Source organism: Sceloporus occidentalis, unplaced genomic scaffold (genome assembly GCF_023333645.1).
Source record: "Sceloporus occidentalis isolate IW3139 unplaced genomic scaffold, rSceOcc1.0.p SCAF_9, whole genome shotgun sequence".
In the NCBI taxonomy this organism is placed as follows: Eukaryota; Metazoa; Chordata; class Lepidosauria; order Squamata; family Phrynosomatidae; genus Sceloporus; species Sceloporus occidentalis.
In genome coordinates this window covers 45,230,796-45,254,757 of record NW_028316989.1, presented here as the reverse complement: position 1 = coordinate 45,254,757, position 23,962 = coordinate 45,230,796, and the positions used below count along the sequence as shown (strand labels likewise).

At 42.0% G+C, this 23,962-nt stretch overlaps 1 protein-coding gene across 1 annotated transcript in view; it reads right to left on the bottom strand.

The window, feature by feature from the left end:
- Positions 1-23,677, bottom strand: part of IGF1R (insulin like growth factor 1 receptor) — a 136,743-nt gene extending 113,066 nt beyond the window's left edge. The window contains exons 1-2 of the mRNA XM_089539181.1: positions 22,738-23,677; positions 4,607-5,152 (exon numbers count right to left, since the gene is read on the bottom strand). Coding sequence (XP_089395307.1) covers positions 4,607-5,152; positions 22,738-22,837 — 646 coding nt within the window. The 5' untranslated portion in view covers positions 22,838-23,677. The remainder of the gene's footprint in view (positions 1-4,606; positions 5,153-22,737) is intronic.
- Between the last annotated feature and the right edge of the window lie 285 nt (positions 23,678-23,962).

Here is a 23,962-nt window from a genome sequence, read left to right as displayed (position 1 = left end):
CAAAACAACTGCATATTCTTGGGCAAGTCACTTAGCTTCCCATTGGGAATAAATATATGATGGTGATATTAATACACATCCTGGCTCAGCAACTACAGTCGTCCCTCCCGATTCGCGGTCTTGGCGTTTGTGTCCCTCGGTCTTTTGTGGACAGCAAACTGGGAGGGACACAGCGTCACAGGCTACAGAATTTTCCCTATTCGTGAAGGGGTCTGGAATGGGTCCCCCGCGAATCGGAAGGTACATCTGTAGTTTTATTTGATAGGTAGCATATCATGGAGCCTAATAACCAGATCCTAAGGCACCAGATCCTGTCTGATCTTGGAAGCTAAGCAAGATCAGGCCTGGCTAGTTCTTGAATGGGTAACCACTGATGTCAGGTGTTGTAGGTGAATCCTTGAATCCGACTGTGGGAGAAAGGTGGGATATAAAACCCTGTATAAAAAACTGTAGGATAAGTGGCAAATCAAATTTGGGTTGCTGATTGCATACAGAAGGATCCACTGATCCTTGCAATTCACCAAGACCACCTTATGAACTTTGTTGTTGTTGTGTGCCTTCAAGTCATTTCCAACTTGTGGTGAGTCCAAGATGAATCTACAATAGGGTTCTTTTGGTAACATTTTCTCCAGTGGGGGTTTGCCATTACCATCTTCTGAGGCTGAGAGATTGTAACTTGCTCAGGGCCACCCAGTGGGTTACCCTGGCCAAGTGAGGATTCGAATCCTAGTCTGTGGAGTCATAGTCCAACATATAGTCAAACCATATTATGAACGAGTGAAGTGCAAAGAACCCTGAAAGTTTTGTTGGGTTTTTAACAAACATAGTACTGGCCATTTGTACGAGGTGCACAGCCTCCAGCACGACACAAGTTCCTTTTTTCCCTTCGTAAAGACGATCCCATTCACATTTTAAATCACCGCTAGCAGCGTGATAACTAGCTCAACAGGAGAATATTCTCCAGTGACAACTTCCCTACTATTTTTGCAAAGAGTGGAAAGAAAAAAGGGGGGAGCAAAGGAACAACTACTCCGTCGTCCCAGCAGCTGCTGGCAACAATCCAAACACTTCACTTTTCCGGAAATCCGGAATTGCAACATAATTCTCCATTTCTACTGCCAAAAGGAGATGTAAGCGGAACACAGTTGGCATCTCCCCTGCAGCCCAAGAAGAAAGCGAAGAGTAAATATTGCAGGATCAACCCAGCAAATGCCTGTGGGAACTACCGTGAATACAAGTACTCAAAGCCAGCAGGAGGTGGAGGGAGTGGGGAAGAAGAAGAGACAGGCGATGGCGGCAGGAACGTACAATCATTGTCGTTTTTTAATAACAAAACCAAAATGGGCTTTCTTTTCCCCCATCCCCATCCTACAGAGCTGCTCGAAGCTATTACCTATACCATCCATTTCTGTCGCTGTTTCCATAAGAGAACAAAGCAAAAGAAAATTCCTCCACCCCTTTTGTGTGTGTGTGTGTGTGTGTGTGTGTGTGTTGTTTGCAATAACCAGCTTTTGCTCAGCGACAAAATTAAACAGACCAGCTTGCTCAAAAAGAACTAAGTGTTCCCAAAACAGAGGCGTTCAATACACCCACACAGCATCCTTTCCTGGACGGCTGCAACAAAGACCAAAGGATTCATATACAGGTGGGGGCTATCAATGCATAATCTGCCTCCCGCGACAGCCAACCAGTTAAAAGGAGAATTAAGAAAGCCTACAAATCCTATGAATTTAAGAACAGCCATGCTGGTTCTGTGCAAATGCCTACCTAGCTGTAGTCCAACATACCATTCGAGATACATATGGGAAGGCCGTCACAAGATGTGCCTGTCAAGCATACAAGTTAACTTATTTATTTATTTTAAATATAGTTTTACTGTTTCGTTGAAAATAAAACACCTACGATACATATATACATATAAAACAAAAAGACACCCAACAAAGACCAACCTTGTAATAGAATATTCACATCTAGGAACAACCATTCGTCAAACTAAACAGGTTGCTTATTATCAATATTAGTTCTAGTGTACCAACTTATCCACGGATTCTTTATCCACGGATTCAAGCATCCACGGCTTGAACGTATTTTTAAAAGGTATAAATTTCAAACAGCAAACCTTGATTTTGCCATTTTATATAAGGGACACCATTTCACCATGCCACTGCATTTAATGGGACTTGAGCATCCACAGATTTTGGTATCCTGGAACCAAACCCCAGTGAATAACAAGGGCCCACTGTGTATTTTTATTGTTCCTTTGGCATTGGTGATAGATTGTGGGGTGTTGTAATTCATGCAGAGAGAAAGAGAGGCACATAGGGAAATTGATACCTGGGGATATACAATATCTGGACAAGAAGCTATTACAGTTTTGGGGCAGCCAGTACCTTACCCACCATACACCATATTTCAAGAGGGGAAGGATTATCACAATGTATTTCTCCTCTCCATCACTGGGACCTCATGCCACATCCTTGCAGAAACCATGAACTTGGCACTGAGAAATATTCCAGGGGGTTCCACTGGGCAGAGATGCTTAAGTGGACTGTAAGGAAATCCAAGTTAATTACCAAACCAAACACTAAGCATTTGTTTTCTGTCCTCCCTCCCTTTCTGCTGCGCTCCTGTTGTGTTCCTTGTTTCTCTTCTGCTTAAACAACCAAGCCAAGTAAACAGGAAGCTCCCTTTCAAACAATTGAACATTTATACTTCCCTTGTTTTTCCCTTCTGAGAAAGGGCAGTGGATCCCCTTCAAGCACATCATGACTAAATGCCAAGTTTTCCTTCTGCCAATCCAGATTCATTACCATTAGCCCTTGTAATAGCATGGCTCTTAAAGATATATCTCTTTTTGCAGAGGGAGTCTTGCAGTGATGGTGATGATATTCAGTTGGCCCTCCATATTTGCAGCTTTGACTTTTGCGGATTTGATTATTTGAAGTTTTGATGAAAATGTTCTCTGTAGGAATCTCTATGTTCTCCAGCATAACTCCACCAAAAGTTGACCGTAAAGTTGTGCTGGAGATCATAGAGGTTCCTAGAGAAAACACTTCTCTAGGCATCTGTAGATCCTCCAGCAAGATTCTATGATCAACTTCTGCCAAAAGGTCCAAAAGTGCAGGTTGATCTAATACAACTTCTAGGTGTATCCATATCCCCTCCAGGAGCAGATCTTTTACAAAGCTGATGATTTTTTACCAACTCAAGACCCAGCCACTTCCTTAAATTAGAAAAGAAACAATTCATAGCAACTCATGATTCCTGGGAAAATCCATCCCTACACTACTTACTCTGGGGATTGCAAGTGAAATCAGAGGGAAACAGGGGAGTCCATGGTACTGGCAACAGATAATATCAGTGTCCTCTAATCATTGATATGTTCTGGGGCTCAACCTGTGAGCTCTGGCTCCACTACATCAGTGTCAGTACCAAAAACATATAAATGTCTCCTACCCACCACAATTGGTAATGTGGTTAGTTGTATATCACATCACATATACCACAAAAACAGTTGGGGAAAATGTCAGTGATCACACTCAAGAAAGACACCACTACTTTCACTACAGGTAAGATATCCCCAATTTTCCAACATCCATATTCAGCATCCCAGTTCAACATCCACTAAAACTCCTTATTCACACATTCTAAACATGTTCCTAAAGATCATTGATTCATTCAAGGAAGATACTGCTACCTTCCAAAGACACTCCTATGCATGATACCCCTAATTCTGCAATATTCCCATATTCAGTTCAATATCTACAAAAATACTTCCCTCACACTTGCTCACCACATGCTTCATTTACTCATTCAGTACATAGAACTGGTAATGCTCCTCTCGAGTTGCATCATTTCAGGAAGGGTTCTACCTGGGTGATCTCCATCCATTCACAACACACTACTCTTTCTGTAAACATCCTAACATAGCATTTCCAATCTAATTAGGAAAGTTGGTAAAAGTCCAAGTTGGTACCAATCAATGGTCCAAGGGTACATGATATAGTTTAGTTATACTCACAAATGAAAGGCAAAATACAAACTCAATAAACATACATATAAATTAGACTTACTTCTGGCATTGCCTGGATTTTGTTTCAGAAAGACGGTAAACAGATATAGAATCCACTGTAAGATCGTTTTGGCCCATACAGTCATAAATGTCAGTTTCTTTTTAAATATCCAAGAGCCTACCTCAACCCAGTGCCTTTTAGATATTCTGGACTACAACCCTCATCATCCCCAGGCAGCATGGCCATGGAAGTTGTAGTTCACCTCATCTGGTAAGCACTGTGTTGGCAAAAGCTGGTGTGCAAGTTCTGAATCAACATTACAGAACAGAAAAAAGAAATGTCCTGCTAGCTTAAAGCAAGTTGCATTAGAACAGTGGTTCCCAACCTTTCTAATGCCGCGACCCTTTAATACAGTTCCCCATGTTGTGGTGACCCCCAACCATACAATTATTTTCATTGCTACATGCAAATATGTGTTTTCCAATGGTCTTAGGCGACCCCTCTGAAAGGGTTGTTCAACCCCCAAAGGGGTCCCGACCCACATGTTGGGAACCACTGCATTAGAAAGAGACAATTTAACCAATGGTTCTTACTTTTCTGGCAGTGATTGGAAGTCCAGCAGCGGTAGCTGTATTCGTTGTTAATGGCTGTCTTCTCACAGAGTGGCTTCTCCTCCGCCGTTCCTGGGCATAAGTCTCCACACTCTTTCGGCGGTTTATTCCCCACGATGTAGTTGTTAGAGACAGCATCCAAGATCAAGGACCAGTCAACGGTAGAGAGGTAACACAGATCCGAATTCTTCTCAATCCGGATGGCCCCCCGAGTGATGTTCCTCAAATTGTGTAGCCCAATCTCTTTGAGGTTGGTCATCTCAAAGATGACCAAGGCGTAATTGTAGAAAAGGTTCCTGCCCCGGATCACCGTGAGGTTGGGGAAGAGGTCACTCAAGGTCTCCAGGCCGGCCACACGAAACAGCAGCAAGTAGTCCGTGATCATTGTGAGTTCGGGGTAGCGGTAGTTGCTAAAGTCCTCTCCTTGGGGGATCAACAAAATTCGGAGATACCCTTCAACCACAGTACAGTTCTCCAGCTCCCTGAGCTGATCGATGCTGTTGCGGAGATCAAGGTTTGGCCCACAGACTGGAGTTATCCAAAATGTGGAGAGGGATTAAAGGGGAGGGGAAAAGTGAAAGAGAGACAGAAGAACAGCATTAATAAATGTTATTATTTGCTTTTAAAATAACATCAACGAGACTGTAAGCACAACACTATTCTCCTTTCAAGACAGCAACGCTGGAATATATATTGCTATATGTTCCAATATGAAGCATTAGAAATGCTTCCATCTCATCAACAACCAATCTCAAGTAGAGCTTTAAAAGTTACTTTTTAACATATATATATATATATATATATATATATATATTTCATTGCCATTATTTGTTGTTGTTGTGTGTGTGTTTAAATAATTCACTGATGTTATTTGTTACAAGGGTAGTAACATATTGCTCATGGCACCACATGTTACTTTTGCATGACTTTTCATTAACAGTTTTAAAAGGAATGTTTTGGATTGCTAAGAGAATCACATAAAAATTGAAAATTTCTTCCAAGACAGTAACTTTTGAAAAGTATTATAACCCTAATGCAGTGACTTTGTTCCCGTTCACTGCATTACTTCTGAAATGCAACTTTGATCCACCCTCACATCATCTTTTTCTTTCTTTCTCCTGTATCATTTTTAACACCTTTTCCTGATGAAGAAGCCAGTGGAACTCGGAAAGCTTGCAGCATGTGCAATGTGCATTTTGGCTGGCCTAATAATGGTCTCACTGTTTTGTGTATTTTGGATGATACTGTACTTTGCTATATGGCCAACAAGGTTAACCCTAGGTATGCTACCAAGGAACTAGTTACAGCTAAGTATGTGACTCCAGATGCCCAAACTGCCATCTTCCTGCATTAAAAGGAACCGAAAGATCCTAAGGCAGGGGTGGGAATTGTGTATTACCCCAGATGTTGCTGAACTGCAACTCCCAACATCCATCCCCCACTGGCTAAGCTAGTTAGGGTCGCTGGGAGGTGCAGTTCAACATGATTTATCAACAAATCATGCTTTAACATTTCATTTTTGACCTCCTTCCCTTGATTCGCCTTTTCTTCCCATCTTGTTTTTTTGTTTCAGAACATTTATTCTGCTATATCTAAGGGCCGCAGAACACATCCACTCTTATTTTTGTTCATTTTACCCTGAAAATTGCTGTATTAAAGAGAGACAAACTAATCCCAGTTCAAAGAGTACTACAGTTTCTTCTTGGCTGCTTTTTGTTTTCTTTGGACTGTATTTTATGCAAACACGAAGAGAGAAGGGTGCGCGCGCGTGTGCATGCGCATGTGTACTGTGATGCAACTTCCAATGTTCAAAAAAAAACCCACAACCCCGACACAATGCTCATCATTCACCATTTCACGCAAAAAAAGCAGCTTCCTTCTCACAGCTACGTAATGCGGAGAATTTATATAACTATGCTTAATGTCTCAAGTATCACACGCTTTCATGTTCATTTACATCAGCCATTGCAACAGCAGAGCACCTAGTAGTAAAAAGAAAGATATCCTCAAGCTCTCCAATGACTGCTTCCTAGCTCTGCCAAACACATGTTCTGTATCCAGGTCAACTCAGAGGTCCCTAAAGGGAAGCATTTTGTCATGCCAAGGTGGTGTCATAGAGACCGCAAGGTAAGGACAGCACAAGGATATGGACATCTTGAACAATCTTTGTTTAGAGGGACTCAGGATCCTACAAAACCCAACCATCACACAGCCAATACTCAAAATGTTCAAGTTTGCAGTCAGATCTCATGAACAGCAGCTGCCTCTGCTAGGTCCAACTGGAAACCCACAAACTTCCTCTGCTCCCAAATTCAAACGTCAAAGCATATTCTTGCTAGGTTTTTCCAACTTAAATAACATTTCCATCTTAAGACTCACCAAAGCTGAGCGTAAACATATTTAAGATGTAATTTATGCTTTTAAAAAATCATGGGAAAGCCATCTGCAGCCAAATGAAAAGGGCAGAGGCACTAAAAGTGTGCAAGATGTTACGTATGGCCCATATGTTGACTTCCCTATGCATCTGAGAAGGAGGAAAGTTCTAAAGCAAAGGTGGGGGATTGTAACCCCGTGATTCACATGCGGCCCTCGACGTCCTATTTGTGGCCTCTGAAGCCTTACATTAGTCCCCCTCAACCCTTTCAAAAACTGCAATCTTTTTCTTTAAAAAGAAATTACACATATTTTCAGGCAATTTTTCCTGAAAACCATGCTGAAACAACTGAAACCATGCCCAAAACCCCATTTCAACAGCTACACATTAGCCAGTGACAGCAACTAGAAGCAATGCAACATCACTTCCACTCTATATAGACAATTGAGTATGCTTCATGATGGGGGGCATAGTTGGAAGGATGAAAATTGCCCCCTTCATGATCTATGGCCAAACACAGAAAGCTAACTATTATTATGCATTTCAGTAGTACTGCATTTGGTAATTTCCATCTTCTGCACAGGAAAACATGAATTCCCTGGATAAATGAGGATGGATTTCATGGGCTGTGGCCAACTGAAGGAACTCGCATATGTTTATCAAGACACACAACAACATAAATTTAGGGATCATTCATCCTATACTATCTTCCATCAATATGGAGGATACACCGGGCACACACACATTGCACTGAATTAGTATGTCATTTTCCTAAACCAGAATCCATGCCACCCAAACCATGTTGTCATCAGAGTTTTATTCCAACAGCTTTCCACACAATGAAAAACTGCTTTATGAAACCCACCTCTACTAACTGTAGTATGAGAGCCATCATGGTGTGAGCAACTCTTGTGTAGTGGTTTGAATGTTGAACTAGACCAAGGTTCTAATCCCTACTCAGCCACAGAAAACCACTGGGTGACTTGGGGCAGCTCACACTCACATCTCAGGGGAAGGCAATGGCAAGCCCCCTCTAAACAAATCCAGCCATGAAAACCCCATGGCAGTGTCGCCTTAGGGTCACCATAAGTTGGAAATTTAAGGCACACAACAACAACAGCTATATTATACATATACAGACTACCTACACTGCCATGGAACAGGAATTCAGATGGGGGCCTTTCCCAGCCCTACCTGGAGAATAGGTGACAAGGGGGAAAATGTGGTCCACAACTCATTTAATAATCACAGAGATGCTGAGTTGTTCCCATACCAGTGCAATTCCCTTTTAACAATACACAAGACACAACTGTACAAGCACATCGCTCAGTTCATGCCCACGAAAAGCAAACCAATTCTGTTTAGCCTTCTATGGTAATGTTTCAGTAGAAGAAACTGAAGTCCTATTAACCACAAACCTTCACTAGGCAGGCGAGTTAATAGAGAAAAGGTCACAAAACATTAACAAGGGTTGTGTCTATAGATGGGGTGCGAGTCGAGGGCAGAGGAGCTAAATGGTTTTTCTTCCCTAGGACAAGTTCTGGAAACACTAGGCAGAATCACCAGTTTGTGCATTCACAAGATGGATCCAAGTAAAACTTAAACCAAAGTTATTGGCCAGCCTTACCAGTTTGGTACATACAGAGATCTTGTATCAGCTTTGAGACTAACTGTAAGAAAGGAATTGGCAGCATGAGCTTTCATAGACGTAAGTCTACTTCCTCAGATGCATTTAGCATCTGAGGAAGTAGACTTACATCTACGAAAGCTCATGCTGCAACTTCTTTCTTACAGTTAGTTTCAAAGCTGATACAGTATAAGATCTCTCCACGTAATGATTCCACAGACTAACATGGCTAGATCTTTGAATCTTATCCATTTGGGTTAGTAAAAGAACTCGCTAAGTTTATCAAGACATACCACTACATAAATTTAGGGCCCATTCATCCTATACTATCTTTCATCAACTTGGATGTGAAGATTTCTAGTTCATTCTGGCCACTTGTGAATGGCTGGCATGTTCATGGATGCTACCTGTTGTTCTTCCCATTCTTGGTGAGTGCCACCGCATGGAAAAGTTACTTTTTTGGATTGCAGCTCCCATGCTGCACAGTCCTGTGAACCGTACTCCAAAATAGAACTTTTTCCAAGTTCTAGACAGAATGGGAAACACATCAGAAACTGCTTCCAGTCCATCCCACAGAGGCAGTGTTTGGTAATCTTTTGTGTAAAAGTGTAGGAGCAACTCTACAGAGGAAGACTGGTGCGACGTGGAAGAAAAAAACCCTTCAAAACTCCCCCGACAAAAACCCAAACAACTAACTAAACTTCCAAGATCTGTTCCTTGCATATCATCCTCAAGACACAGCAACAGGAAGTACAGCTTTCTCACTCTTGAAAGGCTGCTTTTCAGTACAAAGGAAAAGAGAAACAACCAGTAGTAAAAATCCCCCTCCTTTCCTGTAAATCTTGGAAGTAGAAGGGGAAGGGCACAGAGAAGGAGAAGCACCCATGAATAAATCAGCTTCTTCATCCAGTTAAGTTGTAGGGTCAGGAATTTCAGAAATCCTAAGCATTTTGCAACCCCAACCCCCTTAACAAAAGGAATCTGAGCAAACTGCAGAGTGAATTCCTGACTTAACTCTTACAATGCAAGCGTTTTTTTCATTCCCCCTTCCAACAGGATACACTCCCGTGACCTTAGAAAGGAGAAACACACACAAATACCAGGCTCCGTCCATCAAAGAACAGCTTGTGTATTTTTACAAGAGTTACCAAAACAGGAACTTCAATCTACAAAGATTACGCCACGGCAGAGACTTTTCCACCGTTACGTACAAAGTGAAAATATTCCATTCCTTGCTGGAATCCCATTGTTGTCAGGAGGAGAGAAAGGGAGAGAGGAATGGCCAAACAGAAAAGATCTCATCAAATATGTGGCACCTTATAAAGAACTACTTCTTTGTACAAAGGAGGAAAAAACTCACTCTGTGTACGCACAGAATTCTTCCGTACTCAAAATATCATGCGTATACCAAGCCTAGCAAGTTACGTCAAAGCTGCACTCACAGAAAATAAGATAGTTGGGGTTACTTTTGAATTTCCAAACATTTTTTATTATTACAAATTTTATTTTACTTATACCACTGACATCCAGCAACTAACAACTGACATTAAACAAACAACAAACATAACAAACGCATTAAGACAAGTTACAACCCCTCTTGGTAACTCCTTAAACAAAACCTTACACCAATGCATAAATTTTCCCTTGATTTGGATAAGGAGGGCTGACTGAATGTGCAAATTTTACACAACTGGTTTATGGAGAATTAATTGGAAAGCACATGAAAATAAATGCACATCCGACGCAGACGTCTCCGACAAAGCTTTACTCCAGCCACATTCCCCATTAATGAAACTATAGTACTTGAGTTTTCCAATAATAGCAAATTCTTCTGTTCAGGACCATTTCACACATTAAAACAGCGGTGACAAGTGTATTTAACATATCACATTCACAATACTGCTGTGTCTGAACTTCAAAAGCGATGACATTGGCTTGGCTACCATCCATCTGCCCCTCCAAGGTGGAAGCATACCGGAGGTTTCATCTTAACAGATGCAATATACTTGTGACTACCCATCTGTTTTTCCCCTATGGTGAAGATCCAAGTGACAAACATAGGTTCCAGCCCCCCCCCCCCAACTCTAATTTATCCACGCAACCATCTTTTTTAGATTAGGCTACTCAACTATAAGTCAACCTCATGGAGCAAAATTATGGATTTTGATATGACCCATAAATAATGTGAGCGTAAAACTTAGGGGCATTTGAATTAATGGGGGTGGTACGCTTTCTTCCTTTATCTCTTCCTTGGGTGCTTCCCAATTGGTTTCAATGTGGTTGCTGCTTTAATACTATCACGTTCAATTGCATTTTAATATTACTTAACAACACTTTCCATTGTCTGGGGTTTTTGTTCAGTTATGTTGGAAGCTGCTTCAGGTTTCTCTCTATTGGGAGACAGGCAGGATATAAATAGATATAACAACAACAACCTCTGAAGACCTTGGGTAACCGCTTGACTTTTGCAACTAGGACATGCAACAATATCCCTGATTGCCAAGAATCTTCCTTACTCTGAGCCACGTTGGAAACCAAACTAGTTATGAATGATGTTAATTGCTGGGGGCAAGAGGAGTGATGCTACATGTGAACTGCAGTGTAGAGGAAAGGTGTTAGTCCTTCTCCCACATCACAATCCCAATGAGCCCCCCTCCAGGGGTGAACTATCTACCTAAACACAAGAAAAGCTTCTACTAGCATCAACTCAGGATCAAATAACAGCTTTGGAGACAATATGAAGAGGCTGCCATCTAAAACTGTAAAATAACTAGACACGTTTAACAACAACTGGTAGGTAAACATCATATCTACCTTTGTCCAGACCCAATAGGTTGCATCTCAACTGCGGTTAGGCGACAGGACTAGGTGCCTCAGCCATGTAAACCCATTGGGTGACTTTGGACAAGTCACATTCTCTTAGGACTCTATCACATGAGATACTAACCATGCAGTAATCGTAGCCCAAAAGTTGCTCAAAGGCCCCAGAAGCTCAGGGATGGGATCGTTCATCACGTTTCTGAAACGTAATTGAGGCATTCCGCTGTTCTTCTGTCGACCAATCGTTTGCAAAGAAGCCATTTTTGTAATAATGGGATCTTCCGTTATTACAAAAATGGCTTCTCTGCGAACGATTGGTCGGTGGAAGAACTCTGAGAACGCTTTGGTAACGTTTCAGAAGCGCAGCGGACAATCCCACCTCCTCGCTTCTGGAGTATTTGGGCAATGTTTAGGCTACAATTACCGCACGGTAAGCCCCTCGTATGATAAGGGCCTTAGTCTCAGAGTATCACAATGGCAATCCCACCCCTCCGGCAGAAGATCCTTGCCAAGAAAACCCTGTGATAGGATTGATAGGGTCGCCTTGAGTTGGAAATGACTTGAAGGCACACAACAACAACAACAACAACAACAACAACTGGCCTTACTACAATAGAGCTGGGTCAATACTAAGGGGAGACCCATTCTGCATGTAGAAAGTCTAAGACTTCCTATGCTCTTAGGTTCAAATCCTGCCAAGACCCCCCTGACACACAGCCTCCATAGTGGGGCTGGGGGAAAAAGACTTTTTGAATCAGCAATCCAAGATTTCTGGCAACTGGAGTAGAGGTCAGTGGACAGCCCTGACTACCACTGCCATAAAAGAGTTGTCTTAACATCTAGGAAGCTTAAAAAACAAGATTGCCACTGCTTTGTGTTTTGTTTTAATAGCAGGATTGTTCAAACAGCCAAGATAGGAAGAAGTCCAGAAGGTCAGTGCCGTGTTTACTGACAGGCATCAGCAATCCCATCAAAACATATGAGACTCTCTCCACAACTCTCACCAAGGCCAGACTTGCTGGGTTTTGCCGCATCCATGCTTCCCTTGAACTCCTTTCCAAAGGGGAGGTTCTGCCCCTTCTTTCAAACAAGAGCAAATTTCAAAACATAAACAGAGGTAAAGTCACAGTCAGTTTGGGACACAATCTCAATTCACACTTCTAAGCAAACAGGGCTATCGCTTTCCGTTTGCTGTGGCATCAATAATAAGTTTGCACATGATAACGTTCTCCCTAACCGCTTGCACATAACTTGTTTTAATGTTATTCACTGGCATCCCATAGGAAACAAAATCACTAAATTCAACTCCATTCTTCCTCCTTCCCATCCCGCCCCGCATAAAATTATGCATGTGACTTAAAACTACTACTGCTAGTATTAACTCCTTAATTCCTAGGAAAAACACCACCACCTTAATCCTAAAAATATGTACAGTACTTGAAAAATAAAGCTTGGACTGACAATGGCATGTTTTGGACTTCAGCGTAGCATTTTCTTTTTTTTTCTTATTGGATGGGAAGACACAAAAAAGTAAAGAAATCCATAGTACACTCATGTTAAAATTAATTTCCAAGATGACTTACAAAGTACCTACCAGTTGCTGGACTACAGCAACAAGGTTTTCCTAAAAGGTTTCTTGCTCTCATATTAAACCAGATTTTTCAATAATCTAAAATGCTATATTCCAAGTCTATCAAGCTAACTAGTACAACTGACTTCCAACTTGTCAACTCCTTGTCATCAGTACTCATTTTGATGTCCCAGCCAAGCAGACTGGATTGACCAACACAGGAATTTCCAAATCCTTGTTAACGTGACCCCAGACTCTTTGTTGTTAACACTAGGTTTACTACATCTATCGTTTATGGGGCTGTTGTTGTTAACAGCCTTCAAGTCCACCTGGACTCATGGCAACCCTGTGGATGTCCAAACATCTCCAAACCCCTACCATGCCTTCAGGACCATGGTCTCCCTGATTGAGTCTAACTATCCGGAGTGTGGTTTTCCTCTCGTTCTATTGCCTTCCACCTTCCCTAGTAGCTTTTCTAGTGAGTCGTGCCTTCTCATGATGTGGCCAAAGTACAACAGCCGCAATTGAGACCAGTGGCCTGCAGCCACCTTCTTCTTTACCAGATCGGGGCTGTGGCATCCACACACAGCAGCCCCAATCTGGCTTTTCTATGGCGCAAAAAGGAGCTGTAAAAAAGCAGCTCCTTTTTGCATCCTGGAAAGGGCACCGTAGCCGCCAGCACCGCAGCTTTATGACGCTCCTTTGGCGCTGCATCATCTAAATGCAGCGCCAGAGGAGCACTGTAATAATACGCAGTGTGTGGTGCAGCGTGTGGTGCGGCGTGTGGTGTCATGTGGACGCCATGCCCCGACTCTGCCCCCAAGCTGGCCTTAACGGTTAGTCTTCACAGCCCCTCAGTCATCTTGGCTTCCAGGGGAAGTTGAGGCTTAATCTGTTCTAGAATCCATGTGTTTGTCTTCTTGACCATGCATGGTATCCTCAGCACTCTTCTCCAGCACCACATCTCAAATGCGTTGATTTCCTTTCTATCCTCTTTTTTCACTGTCCAGGCTTCACATCCAGACACAGCAATGAGGAAGAGCTGAATGTTTCAGAGGCACTGATGGAATGGTCCTTCCTTGCATCTCCCATTTTCCTCAACTTGATTGAAATTTCCAGATTCCCTGGAAAGTACATGGAGAATACAATGGCTTGCACCATCCTATCTTTAGTGTTCAGTTTGCACTTCATAATCTTGTTTAGCTCTTTCATTGCAACCCTTCCCATTCCTTGTCTTCTTCTGATTTCTCGACTCCAGTCTCCACTCTGATCAATGTCTGATCCATGCCATGGGAAATCATTGTTTTGATTTTCTCGTCATCCATGATGAATTCAGGTAGATAGTCTGTGGTCATTGTTGTTGTTTCCTTAATGTTCAACGTTAAGCCTTCCTTAGCACTTTCTTCTTTGACTTTCTTGGCTAGAAAGAACAAATTGCTGTACTCTGTGTGGTCAAGGTACCCAATGTTCCACTTTTAATAAAGAACAGTAAGATCTGTGCCACAGAGGAATGTGCTACCTTAGAAGGTAGTGTACTCTCCTCAAATGAAGGCTTTTAAACAGAGGTTAGCTGGCCACAGCTCAGCGGTCCTCAAGCAGTGGATTCCTGCTCTTATGATGGATTCAACTAGATAATGGATCCTAAACTACAGCATGTAACAGGTTAACCACATATGCATTCAGTTCTCACGAAGTTTAATTCAACCATCCCATAGGAGACAGAATGGAAGCCCCAAACCCCTATAAGGAATGCATTTCCTAAAGAAGACGGTGCCAAATGGTACTTACTGCCAACCATTTCAAATAAACATTCATGCTATGAACTGGGAATCAGAAAGCCTCTGGGTTTCTCTCAGCTTTTGTTATCACGCTTTATTGCATGCAAAATGTATTTACATACTTAAAGAACACCTGTAAACTTTTGAGGTTTTGGTAGGACCCCCAAAGTATGCTTGTTGGTGGGACACCATTTAGACAAGTGGGAGTGTTTGCTGTTTTTAGTAAAGTCGACCCTCCACATTTGCGACTTTTGACGTTTGCAGATTTGATCTGCAGTTTTGATTAATATGTTCTCTTTAAAAGCATCTGAGGAAGTAGACTGAAGTCTACTTTCTTTAAGTTAGTCTCAAAGGTCCTACAAGATCTCTCTACATACACATATTCTCTCTAGGAATCTCTAAGTCCTCCAACACAATTCTGCTGGAAATTGGTCATAAAATTGTGCTGGAAAACCTAGAAATTCCTAAAGAAAATAGTTTTGTGGGTATTTGTAGGTCTTCCGGCGTGATTCCATGGTCTGTTTTTGGAAGATGTTGACCATACAGTTGTGCTGGAGGATCTAGAGATTCCTAGAGAGGTCGTCTCTCAGGTTAAAAGAAGCAGTGTTTTCTTATTTGCGGGTTTTCTACTTTCACAGGGGCCCTGTTCTCCTAATCCTTGCAAAAGTGGAGAACCCACTGTACTAGTTATGTTGCAATCCTAAACGCACTTCTTGCTGTGTGTCTTCAAGTCGTTCCTGACTTATGGAGACCCTAAAGGTAAACTTATGTATAGGGTTTTCATGTCACAGAGACTTTGCCTTTGGTTTCCTCTGAGGCTAAGAGAGTGTGACTTGCCCAAGGATGACCAGTCAATGCCCATGACCAAGTGGGCATTCAATTCCTAGTCTCCAGTGCCATAGTCCGACCCACAAATTGCAACACTAAGTTGGCTCACATGGGCTCCCTCTAAACACACTTGCTAAAGAGCAAGTGAAAAAATTCACACACGTGTTCTAAAGTTTTTTAAACTCAAAATGAATGCGAAAGGACACATTTCAAATTGCTTCTCTGCTGCTGGCTAAGATAACAAAATGCTTGCATGTTTTTAGCACACTACAACCTTTTTTTTCCTCTAAGAAATATCACCTCAAAAACCATAACCACAAGAACGTTTTGAGCAATCTGCAATAATACTACTCCTTCTTCTAAGGAAGTGTATAAATACGATGGAACAGGGAAGGGCACTCAAGCTTTGAATATGTCTCAGATCGTGATGATGAAATCCATTCTTTAAAGGAACAGTTAAAGAAAGTAAAAGCAAGACTGCACTTTCTGTTCTTCGCTCAGCCAAAAAGCACTTGTTGTAATATGGCCTGAGTCAATTCTACAGTAGTTTTGCCAAACTTCTCTCAGGATCCATCGGTCAGTCTCTTTGGCAGGATTAGGTAAGAAGAAAGCAATCCACAATCCCAGAAGAAGAAGAAAACCATGTCCTGTTTGCATTATTCCATCCTCCAGAATATTAGAAAAGGAAATTGATCAATCTCTTCTCTGTTTGAGAATTTTCAAACCCATCTATCCTTCTACCAAACTCCAACTTTACTCCTTAGCATCCAGTTTTTAAAAAATCCTGAACCACCATCAAGAAATCTCAAAATGTACAGCATGCATCAAGGTTTTAAAAAATAATCCAAGCTTTCAATTAAAGATCAAAGCTTTTGTTCAGATCCTGGGACTTTTAGTTTGGTGATGCTCTTAAAATCCTCTGGCGCACTCCCCTGAAATACTGTGTGAAGCGGTATCAGAGAAATCAAATCATCTTATGAAACTATAAGTCCCAGGATTGCAAGGGATGCAGCAGCCATGGCAGCCATGTAAGTGGTATCAAACTGCTATAAATTGTGTAGTGTGACTACACAATCTTAAATAAACCTAACCAGAATTGCCTTCTCACATAAGCATGGTACCAGTTTACTAATACTGCATTTTCTCATTTCTCATGTTCATATCGCTGCCAGAACCTCAGAGTTCAACTTTACTTTCCTTTAATGCTTTCTTTCTATTGGAATGAAGATTTGAACCTTTTGCCCAACTCACAATGTTTTTTTTCCTCCTGCAATGTGATTTACTACCACTACCCTCAAGATGCCATTCCATAACAAGTACCGTCAACACACTGTACGCTAAAGAAAACCACAATCATTGTTGTATCTCATAAATTATGCAACCCTTTGTTCGGATACCAAACAAGAGGCGGTGTGTGTGTGTGTGTACTCCTCATTACAGTCTCTTGCCATAATCCCTTATTGATAAGTTTGTGAAGAAATACGTGGTCCTTGGATCGCCTTGGTTCCTGTCTGGCACACAGTTTGATTCCCTTCGTACCGAAACCGTTTTGCACGCCAGGACCTCAATCACGCAGGGAAATTACCCAATCTGCTCACTCATAACCATATTTATCAGCAAGCACATTAAGAGATATTGATGTTGATACTATACACAGAGACACACAAGTAATTATAGCTATAAGGGTCCTTTTTCTTTACTAAGTGTCCTGAGATAGGGATCTCACCAAAACTGAGCTGAAACAGGCTGTTAAACAGCACAGTTTCAGGACAAACACAAGCCACAATGGGGATAGATACCTTCCTCTATACCTTCCTCTCCTAAGATCCACTCACCTTGGTTCACACAAATCAACACAATCTGGACAAAAGCCTGCTTTCATTTCAAATCCATCAGCAATGTCAACACCAGGAAAAAAGATTAGAAAGGGCATTAAACCTCCTCCAGAGCAACAAGCTAAAAAAACCAGGTGGGAATTAAATGTAGGACCCTTTTTAAAAAATGTAAGAACTCATTAATAAAGGAGCTAGCTGCTTTTTAAAAAATGCATGGCATTTGTGTGTGTTGCATGCCTTCAAGTTGCTTGTCGACCTCAAGAATTTCATAGGGCTTTCTTAGGTAAGGAATACTCAAAAGGTGGTTTTGCAGGTTCCCTCCTCTGCAATATAGCCTAAAGCACCTGGTATTCATTGGTGGTGTTCCATCCACATAGTAACCACAGCTGACCCTGTTTAGACCCAGATCAGAGAGGAACCTGATACCTTCAGGGTATTGAGGCCATGTCATTTGCACCCATGTTTTCAAAACATCCAAGCAAAACAGACCCTCTTCTTTAACGCCAGATCCTTCCCTTCCTTTCCACGTATGTAACCTATTTACTATTTTACCTACCATATATATAGCAGTTTCACATAGATATCAATTGAAGGTTCAAAACAAACACACACATACACACGCAGCCTTCCCACATTAGTATGGGTTCCAAACGCTGGCGTATTCCTATTTAGGAATGCATGGCTTTTTATGACCGAAAATGGAAGAACCTGTTAAAGCTATGACACATTCTATGCGTTGTTGTTTTTTAAAAGCAAAAAAGTCACATGAAAATTAAAGACTAGATGTTCCTTTCACTACTACGTGGGGAGTGGCAAGAAGCAGCTGAGAAGGGGGGAAACATTGATTTAAGAGACCTTTTCCCTTGAACATGAGGAGCGACAACAAAAAGACAAAGAGGGCGTGTATGTTTTTAAACTGAACTACGGGGCCTTTTTGTCTCCGAGAAAGGATAAGCAATGTTTTATTCGGTTTGCTATCTCAAACACACCACTTAATGTTTGCTTTTTTAGTGCACTAGCCAAAGGGAACCGCTCTTATAGGACTCCGAAAATCCACCTTTAAAAAGAAAAATCAAATCCGATTGTTAATAAAACAACTATGGGATTGGGCACAACTAAGGCACAAAACGTCTATCGCCAAAATTGTAAAATTGCACCAGCGTAAAGCTGTTCTTTGTAAACATTAGGGCTGCCACCTTAATGGGAATAAGTCTTAAGGAACTCAAGGAGGCTTACATCTGAGTAGATGTGTACAGGATTAAGTTAAACATACACACACACACTCCTTTACCTGCCCTGTTTCTCATTCGTCCCCAGGGCTTACAACATACAGAATTTTCTCCAAATCCCTCTGCTTTTTTGGCCAAGGTTTTACACATGCACAGAAAAACAAGGCTCCTAAAGCCTGAATTGATCGTGGAGGAAGAGAGGTTCAAACAAGGCAATTTCAACCATCTATAAACCAGCAATATTTTTGCTTGATGAACATAAAAACCCAAACTAAAAAGGTCAACCTGTTTCTAGTCCTCTCTCGCCTTCGCAAAAACTGGTTCAAGGCGCCATCCTAGAGACCAAAACAAAACCCCAAACCAAACACCTTTCCATATGATTTTTCAAACACTAAAAAAGATACTCTTTGACATGAACTGGTTTGGAACAAAGGAGGTGCTTTCCCTTTTCCTTTACGCAAGGACATTCGATCACCAAATTGCAAAAGGCAACATGATCTGCGTTTTCTTCCCCAGTTGTAGATTTGCACACTGTAGAGTCCAAAGTTACAGTAAAAACTAAAGAAAGGCAATTATCTTCTCGATTGCACATATACGCAGCACCCAAGTACTGCAGACAGAAGTAGGCAAGGCACATGAGTTAAAATGGTTGCAATTGAGGGGAAGCCCACTCAACAGTCCCCTATCTCCTCTGAAGAAAACAGATTGAATGAAGAGGGATGGGTGAATAGAAACAAGAAGCAGCTCCCTCCTCTTCTCTTGGCTATTCAGACAAGAGAAGCCACACACTACCAACAAGAGTTGAATTAATTGCAAAGTTGTGCAAATTTATGGGCGCCCATTTTCAAGCCAGGAGTTCCTCCGTACACAAAACAATTTCTCATTTAAATTGGACATTGGAAATTCTCCCCAAGGAAATAAGGCAAAGCAATCTGGATGTTGCACTAATGCTCTGGAGATCAGAGTTCGAATCCCAGCCCAACCATGGAAACCCACTTGGGCAAACCATACTCTCTCAGCCTCAAAGGAAGGCCAAACCGTGCCAAGATTTACAAATTCTTGCCAAAGATTTGCCTTAGGAGCAATGTAAGTCATAAATGATTTCGAACTCGTCCCCAAGGCAATATATTCATGGGGAGCTGTGTTGGCAGGGTGGCCAGACATCCTCCTTTTCCAGGGCATGTCCTCCATTTTTCAGCTGTCTGTCCAGGAGGAATTTCAAAATGTACTCCATTTTGAGCATGACTAAGAAGCATGAATTTACATTTATATTCGTATTTCTAGCTTTTATTTTGTGATACCCCACATTTTTCTGGAATGTCTTATATTTTGTGATGCCTTGTGCTCCTTTGCGGTTATGACATCTGGTCACCCTGGCAGCGCTGGCCATATAACAAAGTACAGTATAACAACATCCCAAATCCACAAAACAGTACCATTATTTGGCCAACCCAAATGCATCCTACATTCTGTGGATTTGGGATGTTATTGTGCATTTGGGTTGGCCAAACAAAAGTAATCACTGTTTTGTAGATTTGGGATGTTATTCTGCATTTTGGACGGTCATATAAAGGTATCACTGCTTTGTAGATTTGGGATGTTATTGTGCACATACAGTTATCACTGTTTTGTGAATTTGGAATGTTGTTGTGCATATAGGTTGGCCAAACAAAGGTATCCCTGTTCTGTGGGTCTGGGATGTTATTGTGTATTTGGATTGGCCAAACAAAGATACAGTACAGTATATTCATGTTCTGGGGATCTGGGATGTTATCATGCATTTGGGTATCACTGTTCTGGGGTTTGTGATGTTATTCTGCATTTGGATTGGTCAAATAAAAGTGTATCGCTCCCTGTTCTGGGGATTGGGATATTATTGTGCATGTGGGTATCAAATAGATTTGGGATGTTGTTATACATTTGTGTTGGCCAAATACAGTATATCCTTGTTCTGTGGATCTGGGCAGTGCATTTGGGTATTGGATGGATCTGGGATGTTATTGTACATTTGGGTATTGGATGGATCTGGGATGTTATTGTGCATTTGGGTATCAAATGGATCTGGGATGTTATTGTGCATTTGGGTATCAAATGGATCTGGGATGTTACTGTGCATTTGGGTTGGCTGAATAAAGGTGTATCCCTGTTCCAGGGATCTGGGATATTACAGTACATTGGGGTATCACTGTTCTGGGATTTGGGGTCCTATTGTACACCTGATTTCCTGCAACCGAAAAAGGATGTGTGTGAGGTGGAAGGGGGAAAAAAAGAAGACTATCCCCCAAGCCCAGCCATCTTTGTCCAGAGTGGCCTCCCAGCCTTGACAAGGCAAGGCACACCAAAGGCGCACCACCAGAGGCGCCCCTCACCCCAGACATACACCAAGGAGCACGTTTCCTCAACGCAGGAACTTCTTCCACACGTTTCCACACAAAAGAAAAACAAAACGCAGGCTTGGGGCGGGACCCAGAGAAAGAGAGAGAAAGAGAGAGAAGCCCCAGCAGGCTGTGCTTAAGACTCCCAGACTCCAATAATCCCCCTCTGCAGCCAAACAACCTTAAGCCTGTATTATTGTTTACGCAAGATGTAGCCCTCTCCAAACCATCCCTCCTCTCCTCCTCCTCCTCTTCTTGCAGCAGCAGGGCAATGCAAGCCTACTCCTCAAAAAGGCACTCCAGCCTCACACCAGATTGAGAGATCTGGGTTTTTTAGTTTTATTTTGGGTAGGGTCTTGGGGTTGAGATGCTGGGGTCAAATCCTCCTTTGCAAATCAAGGCAGATCTCTCCACTAAAATCAGAGGACATCCACCTCTCTCTTTCTCTCTCTGTTAGGCTTTAAAAAATGTTTGCTGCGCAGTATGGAATCCAGGGAGGTTACCTATCAAGGCTGAAAGGAAACCATATTAAGTAGTAGCAGGCAAATTATTATTATCATTATCATTATTGTTGATGGGTTCGTGGAATGGACGCCAACTGTTTCTCACACCCTTTAAAAGGGGTTATAAAATTGAGTTTCTTGCATTAGAAACCAATGGACTCCAAATTTGTGATCCTCACCCCTCCTTAAAAGAGGTTTCAAAATAGGTTTCAATTGGGAACCAATGGACACAAACTAAGTGATTCTCTTGGCCTTTTTAAAAAGGTTTTAAAATAGATTTCTTTCATTAGAAACCAATAGACCCCAAATTTATGATACTCACCCCTCCTTAAAATAGGTTATAATATTGATTTCTTTCATTGGGAACCAATGGATTCCAAAGAAGTGTTTTTCACCCCCCTAAAAAGGTTTTAAAATAGGTTTCAATTGGGAACCAATAGACACCAACAAAGTGATTCTTAGTCCCTTTAAAAAAAGGTTTTCTAACAGATTTAATTGGAAACCAATGGACACCAATGAAGTGTTTCTCACACTTCAATATAGGTTTTAAAAAGGGAGTTTCTGTCATTGGAACCCAATGGGGGCCAGCTGTTTAAATATACAAATGCATTTCTTGCACACAAACCCCTAAAAAGGGTTAAAATTGGTCTCAATTGAAAACCAATGGAGGCCAATACAGTGCTTGGCTTGGGAGCCTATTAAAAATGGGTTTTAAATGTGGTTTCTTTCCAAACCATGGGACCCCAACTAAGGGTTTGTTTTCCTCAAACCTCCCTTAAAAAGAAGAGGTTTCCAAATGGCTTTCACCTGGAAACCCATGGCTAGCCTCCTTCAAAAAACAAATGGTTCCCAAAAACTGATTTCAACTCCAAAGCAATAGATGCCAACATGAAAAAAAGGGTTTCCAAAATTGATTTCAACCCCAAAGCAATGGGTGGCAACAATATGCTTTAATAAAGGAGTCTAAAAATTTTCCATGGCCAAAGAGAGGAATAAAAGAAATGGAGAGGTTCACCAAACCCAAACAAATGTCAACCTGGGAGCAAAGGCATACAGCTTTGGAGGCGTTTTCTCCCCTTAAAATGCCCCTCTTTGCCCCTATAAACACCCCAAACCCAAACCCAGGACATTTTTAAACAGATATGTATAAAAAGAAAGCCCCAAAGATACTCACTTTTCCCATTTGCTGGCCAGGAAGCCAAGGAGGCCAAGCAGAGCCCCAGGAAGAGCCCCCTGCAGAAGGTCAGGGACCCTCCTCTTGCGCCAGGCTTCATTCCTCTCTCTTTTCTTCCTCCTCTTTTTTTGGTTGGGAACAAAACCAACCCCCCCCCCCCAAAAAAAAAGACCCCAGCAAGGGACCGAGGAGAAGGCTATCCCTAAGCCTGAGTGGCCCAAGGGGTCCTCAATCCTTTCCCGGACCCCCAAAACACAAGGCAAAGTCTTCCCTCTGGAGGAGAGTCAGCCTCCTTGTTGTTGTGCTGCTTCTTCTTTGGAGAGGCAAGGCAGGGAAAGGTCCCCAAAGCGGCTCTGTTTTTCTCCCTTGAAGCTCGCCTCCAAAGGCTCCTCTGGGGGTCTCCTTCTTGTGGGGGCTGCCCAAGGGGTTCCCCCAAAGGAAAAAAGGGGTCTGGGGTTGTGGGGTTGCGTACAAAGCCACAATTTTCCTCCCCCAAGAAGAGCAGCGGCAAGGTCGGTGCGCCTCAGCCTCGCCTGCAGCCCTCCAGGAGCAGCAGCAAACATGGCACACGCCAAAGGAGCAGCAGCAAACACTCTGCATCTTCAGCCTCCATCTTTTCCTTCTCCTTCTCCCTCCTGGCCTCCTCTTTCCCGCCCACCCCACACTCACAACACACACAACACACACTCACAACACACCCACACAAAGCCTGCCTCCAAATAAAAACAACCCAAGCAGGGAGGGAGGGAAGGAAGGAGGCTGCCTGCCTCTCTCTCTCTCTCTCTCTCTGTTTGGGTGCCTTTTTTGCTTTGGGTTCCTCTGGTTCCCTCCCCAAAAAATGCAGGAGCCCTCCTTTCAAGCCAAAGGGGGGGAAAGGCAAATTATATATATATATATATATATATATATGGAAAGGAAAACAATAGATAGATATCTGAGCTTCTTTAAATATGTCTGTCTGGAAAGGAAAACAATATTTTATATAGCTGAGCTTCTTTAGATATATATATGTGTGTGTGTGTGAGTGGAAAGGATATATATATATATATATATTGAGCTTTTTTAAATATATATATATATGGAAATATATATATATATATATAAAAGCTTCTGGAAAGGAAAACAATGTGTATATCTGAGTATATATATATATATATATATGCTCAGATATCAAGAGGGGAAAGAGAGGAAAATATCTAGGGGTCTAAGGTTCAATTTTAGGGGT